The sequence below is a fragment of the Mus pahari genome, chromosome 3 (assembly GCF_900095145.1).
Source record: "Mus pahari chromosome 3, PAHARI_EIJ_v1.1, whole genome shotgun sequence".
NCBI lineage: Eukaryota > Metazoa > Chordata > Mammalia > Rodentia > Muridae > Mus > Mus pahari.
In genome coordinates, this window is record NC_034592.1 from 110,153,664 (window position 1) to 110,159,663 (window position 6,000).

At 40.7% G+C, this 6,000-nt stretch overlaps 1 protein-coding gene across 4 annotated transcripts in view; it reads right to left on the minus strand.

Annotated features, from left to right (window-relative positions):
* Positions 1-6,000, minus strand: part of Sppl2a (signal peptide peptidase like 2A) — a 41,544-nt gene that overhangs the window by 31,704 nt on the left and 3,840 nt on the right. For all 4 annotated transcript variants that reach the window (XM_029536779.1, XM_021193913.2, XM_029536778.1 and 1 more), the window contains exons 2-5: positions 3,902-4,021; positions 3,000-3,182; positions 2,300-2,389; positions 1,755-1,888 (exon numbers count right to left, since the gene is read on the minus strand). In XM_029536779.1, coding sequence (XP_029392639.1) covers positions 1,755-1,888; positions 2,300-2,389; positions 3,000-3,182; positions 3,902-4,021 — 527 coding nt within the window. The remainder of the gene's footprint in view (positions 1-1,754; positions 1,889-2,299; positions 2,390-2,999; positions 3,183-3,901; positions 4,022-6,000) is intronic.

Here is a 6,000-nt window from a genome sequence, read left to right on the forward strand (position 1 = left end):
TTAGTGAAAACAAAACTGTTAGAAGAGATGACATTTATTATATTAACAATTTAATGTTTGTGGATGGTCATACAACCAAGTTGGGAGAACTATTTATGTTGACATAGTTAAGTTTTAAGATATAAACTTACAAACATCCATCTTCATACAATAGAGCATTTCTAGAATTAGTTTCTCTCAAATGTAAACATGAAATTCTCTTACAAGCAAACTCAGTATTTACTATATGTCTACTCTGTGCTCATTAATCTATTTGGAAGAATTTTTTTTAATTATCAGATACAGTCCTGTCCTACCTTTGTTACTTCCCATGAATTCTCCCAGCAAGAGTCGTCTCGTTTAATAGTCTCTGCTGTCAGCCTCATTGCCTCTTCCCAGTTACACGGAACCCACTCTGTGCTCCCTGCTCTAATTCTTCACTCTGTCCACTTAAACTTCCTGTCATGCATTTTCTGACCTGGATCATTAAGTCTGGGTTAACTGTAGATTTGGGCTAAATAAAGCATCTGCACATTTGAAACTGTTAAGCAACACACTATTTTCTCATCGAGACACCAACGCCCTCACTAGAACTCTAGATCAGGATGTCAGGCATTAACACAAGTGTTACTAATGTGGTACCTAAGTGGGGAAAGGTACCAACCATTGGTATCTGCCATTGAAAATAAATTTTTAAAATGTACAGTAATACACATGAAAGTCATAATAACTCACATATTCATATTCCATGTATTAAGAAGTACAAGGCACCCCCCCTTTCTGAGACATAAGCCTTGTGATGTAGTGGGAGCTGGACCTAAACTTAATATTTAACCCAGGGCACTTTCAAACTCGTGGTCCTCTTGAGTAGTGGATTACAGGTGTGTATACCACATAAAGCACTTCATGGGGGAAAAGGGGGTTGCATTAGGCAGTGTCATAAGTAGCCCAGGGTGGCCTAGAACTCAGTGTGTGGCGAAGGGTCACCTCCACCTTTCAAGTACTGTGATTACAGGTATGAATCACATGTAGCCTTCATAAACAGTTTCTTGAAAGAGAACCAACTACCAGGTTTATGCACTAAATACTACCATTAATTGTATTCTTTTGGGAGTGCAGTGGTTCAAACAACAAGGCAAAAGTTGTTCAAAATACTAGATGAAAGCTCCACCACTGAGCCATATTCCCAGCACCTGCTATGAAGCCTTTCTCTCTCTCTCTCTCTCTCTCTCTCTCTCTCTCTCTCTCTCTCTCTGTGTGTGTGTGTGTGTGTGTGTGTGTGTGTGTGTGTGTGTGCGCCAGAACTCATGGATGGGTGGTGGAAGACAGCCTCAGGAGTCACCCTTGATCCGTGGCTTCTACCCTACCCTATTGTAGACAGGTCCACCTGTCCTTCAGCTGCCACAGACTCCTATCTCTGCCTCCCACAATGCTGCAGGAGCACTTGGACGCCAGCAGACACAACTGTGTCCAGCTCTAAATGGGCTCTAGGGCTTTGCACTCAGGTCTTCACACTTGTTCGGTGAACACTTTACCTACTGAGACCTCTCACCAGCCTCCATGAGCATCTGATGTAAGATAAGTGTTTCCCTATCAACAAATAATTCAGGTGCCTACTACAACTTTCCTATTTTTTTCTTTTTAAAGAGATTCCCAGTGGCACTCACTATATGCCGAGGTCAGAAAAAAATTAAATATTTTTGTTATTAGGATTATCATGAAGCATTATTTAAAACCATTTATCAGGAAGCCATAAAAAGTTTAATTAAACTTACAATTCAATAAGTCCACTCCAGTATCCTCCTAAGGCCACAGTGAACACAGCAATTACAAAAATAACCACCAGAGTATAGTCAAAGTTAGGCCAGGATGGGGAATACATTTTCACGGTAATATCATCTCCAAGAGTCTGAAGGGCAAAGGGACAGTTAAACACAGGAATGAATCTCCCCAACTAGAGTTCAGCAGCAGCACTGACATTTCATGCTAGGACACACACTTCACCACACAGCTGAGAAGACAGTACAACTGAAGCCGTATGCAGCTCTTCAAGCTTCCTGTTAGCAAATGGAGAATGAATAATAGTCGAAACCAAGTATAGTAATTGGAGCCTGGAGGTGGTGCGCACTTTTAATCCCAGCACTTGGAAGGCAGAGGCAGGTGGATCTCTGAGTTTAAGGCCAGCCTGGTCTACAGAGCAAATTCCAGGTCAGTCAGGGCTACCCAGAGAAACCCCATCTCAAAACAAACAAAAAAGCATAGTGATTAAATGTAAGCAACTGTAACATTATAAACATGTAATATGCAATGATTAACTTACCTCTTTCATATCTTTAAAGTCTTTTTGGGTTATAACTGCAATTAGTATAGTCACATTTTGAAATGTAGATTTGTTCCTTGAAGAAGGAATCTAAAAGGAAAAATATGAAGTGTGATTATTTACAGAATGAAAAACATACATACTACTACACTAAGTGCAAATATTATTAAACTATAAAAACAAAGCTTCATTATTCTTTCTTAATAATATACACGTTCTCAAAACGAAGTACTTTTAACATGAATTTCAACTGATACAGACTACATATGACATTGTACAGTATAAACACTATATAAACATATATTATATACAATCTGTTTCCAACCAAGTCATCTCAACTCTAGAAATACAGCAAAAACTATACAACTTTATAATTAGAATGTTTTATTAATAAATCTAGAATGTATATTAATAAAAATAAATCTACAAGATTATTAAAAATTCAGCTTCTAGAATACACAGAAGAGTTAACTCGATTCCTGGGAGACTTGACGTTATAGGTGCAATAGAAGTTACTCTGGCCGGGCGTGGTGGCGCGCGCCTTTAATCCCAGCACTCAGGAGGCAGAGGCAAGTGGATTTCTGAGTTTGAGGCCAGCCTGGTCTACAAAGTGAGTTTCAGGACAGCTAGGGCTATACAGAGAAACCCTGTCTCGAAAAACCACACGCAAAAAAAGAAGTTCCTCTGCTTTGGGACTTACTAGGACACTGTTGTTGGCAATCAGCAATGCTGCAGCACCACCTTCCTGTGCAATTCTGGCTTTTTCAAGAAAATGGCAGGGTCCCCAGTGCACCACCACTGACTTGTTCTTTATGCCATCGGGAGGAATATCAGAAAGGTGGCACAGTGGTGTGCCGGTCAGATTCATCAAGCTCAGAGAAGTCTGAAAAGAAGAAGTGTTTCTGATAAGACAAATACCTCATTTTACCCAACAGCACGCAGAGATGAGACTCCAACACTGCTTTGGAACACTGTTTTTTAGGGGTTGGGTGAGTTAACTAACAAAAGCAACTTTATGACAAACAACAAGGACTAGAGGTGAAATTTTAAGATTCCCGCAATCTGGGCTGGAGAGATGACTCAGCAGTTTAGAATACTGGTTGCCCTTCTAGAAACCCAGGTTCAATTCCCAGCTCCCACATGTCAGCCCCCAACCATCGGAAACTCCAGGCATCTGGCATCCTCTTATGGCCTCTGCAGGCACCAGGAATGCATGTGGTATAGAGACCCACATGCAGATAAAACACCTACACACATAAAGAAAAGATAAATAAAAACTTCCCTCAATTGAGCCCAGGACAGTGGCACACGCCTTTAACGCTAGCACTCTAGAAGCAGAGACCTCTAAGACTCTGTGGCCAGCCTGGCTGACATTGTGAGTTCCGGGCTAGTCAACTCTAGTGAGACTTGCCTAACTAAAACAAATTCCCCAAGTCATTTCTTTCATCTCTTTTACAAAAAAAAAAAAAAAAAAAAAGACTTGACCAAAGTCAATGAAGCACTTATTAATCACCAAATATCATAATTGATCCATATCCTAAAAGTTATTACCCATATTCAACAGTTATTATTATGAATAATTATGATCTGTTATTTACTTACTGCATTTTCTAGGGAACTTGGAAGCCGTGTCCAGTTGTTGTTATAATACATGCAGTAGTCCTTGGACAATGAAGACACGCCATTTGCAGACGCATGCAGGATGGCTTCCTGAGCAGCTGCCTAAAATACAAACAGCTTTCATGGTAGTAATCATAATTAGGCTTGCAGGCAACTAAAGATGTTAATAAAACTATTCATATACAGAGTTGATCACTCTTCCTAAGGAGAGCAAGTCCTTCAATGAGTTTACAATGAGTTTATTTAATTAGATGAGAATAGTGAAACTATACACGCTTGTCTAAACTCATTCTTTGGGGAAAATGGGTCCCTTTCCTACAAGATTAACCATGGTCCCAGTTTTAAGGGCCACATCCCTGAGAGGATTCTTTCTGTGATGTAACAATGCCTGTCTGCCCTCTCAGTTTGACACTTTCCTCCTCTTTTATGAGTTATGACTTCAGTGTGCACATTCATACAGCAAGAGGTACTCAAGGCCGGGTGGTGGTGGCGCACACCTTTAATCCCAGCACTTGTGAGGCAGAGGCAGGCGGATTTCTGAGTTCAAGGCCAGCCTGTCTACAGAGTGAGTTCCAGGACAGCCAGGGCTACACAGAGAAACCCTGTCTGGAAAAAAAAAAAAAAAAAAAGTGACAGCACTGTCCTTTTAAAGAGATCTGAGATTACTTCTAAGTGGTATCTGTATAATATAACCACCTGGAATTTAAAAGCATTTTCAATCAAGTTTTCAAGGGCAGTGGTGCTTGCACTTGATGTCAGCACTTAGAAGGCTGAGGAAGGCTGATCTTTATGAGTTCAAGGCCAGCCTGGTCTACAGATCGAATTCTAGGACAGCCAGGGCTACACAAAGAAACCCTGTCTCAAAACAAAATAACAAAAATTTGCCAAGTATGGTCCACATGCCTTCAATCCCAGAGGCAAGTGGATCTTTGTGAGTTCTAGGACTGCCAGGATTACATAGAGAGACCCTGTCTCTAAATAACCATAAGTACATAAATAAAGGAGATAGCTCAGTTGATAACAGCACTTGTTATCAAGGCTGACCATCTCAGGACCTGAAGGGCCCTAGGAGCTTTCTCCAGCCTTACACCCACCAGACTTGGGTCAAGGCTAGACCAAGTTCCATTTTCCACCCACAGGAACATTCTTGAGTTAAAAATTTTCAGAATGTACTGATAGTCACCTGACCCTCTGGAAAGTCCCAGGTGGAGTTCAAATGTTTGTCATGCTTGCTAGCCAATAAATTTGAAGTTCAATATGGTTAGCCAATAAATTTGAACTGTAACCTTGCTGATGTAACCTAAAAAGTTTAAAAACTGCTTGTAATAGCCATTTGGAGTCACCTTCTCGTGACTCTCCTCAAGGGACTGATTGAAGGTCTACCCCAACTCATCAGAAAATAAACCTCTTTGCTTTTGCATCAGTCTGCACCTCAGTGTCTCACTCAGGGGGGTCTTGAGGTAAGCACCACAGACCCACACTGGGAGGAAGAGAAATACCCCTCACAAGCTGTCCTCAGATGACAACACAAATGCATGCCTCCCCCGGTAAATAAAAAGATAATACAAATAACTTTTATAAGTATTTTAACTAAAATACTTTCTCTTGTCTTCCTTCCCATTGCCTAGAAAGATCGGGAAACAGTAAAAGGTGATAGAGAAAGATACATAAAAGTAAGAGGTGGGAGACATGCAGACATCCTCAATCGTTCAAAACACTGCTCCCTCCTTCAACAGGGGTTCTTCCCATCTTCTCTGTGAACAAACCTACCTCTAAATCCACAAAGAAGAACATGAGGTCCATTGCAAACCTGAGCTTTGGTAGGGTGGGGGGAGTATGTTCGTGGAACTTTTAATTTGTATAGAACACAGAACTTCCTTTTCTCTGCAATTTGTTTAATACAGTGAACATTAAATTGGGTATTCAAAAAGAAGAGATGTTTCCCTACAATAACAATCTTTTTTTTTTTTTTTTTTTGGTTTTTTTCGAGACAGGGTTTCTCTGTGCAGTCCTGGCTGTCCTGGAACTCACTTTGTAGACCAGGCTGGCCTCAAACTCAGAAATCTGCCTGCCTCTGCCTC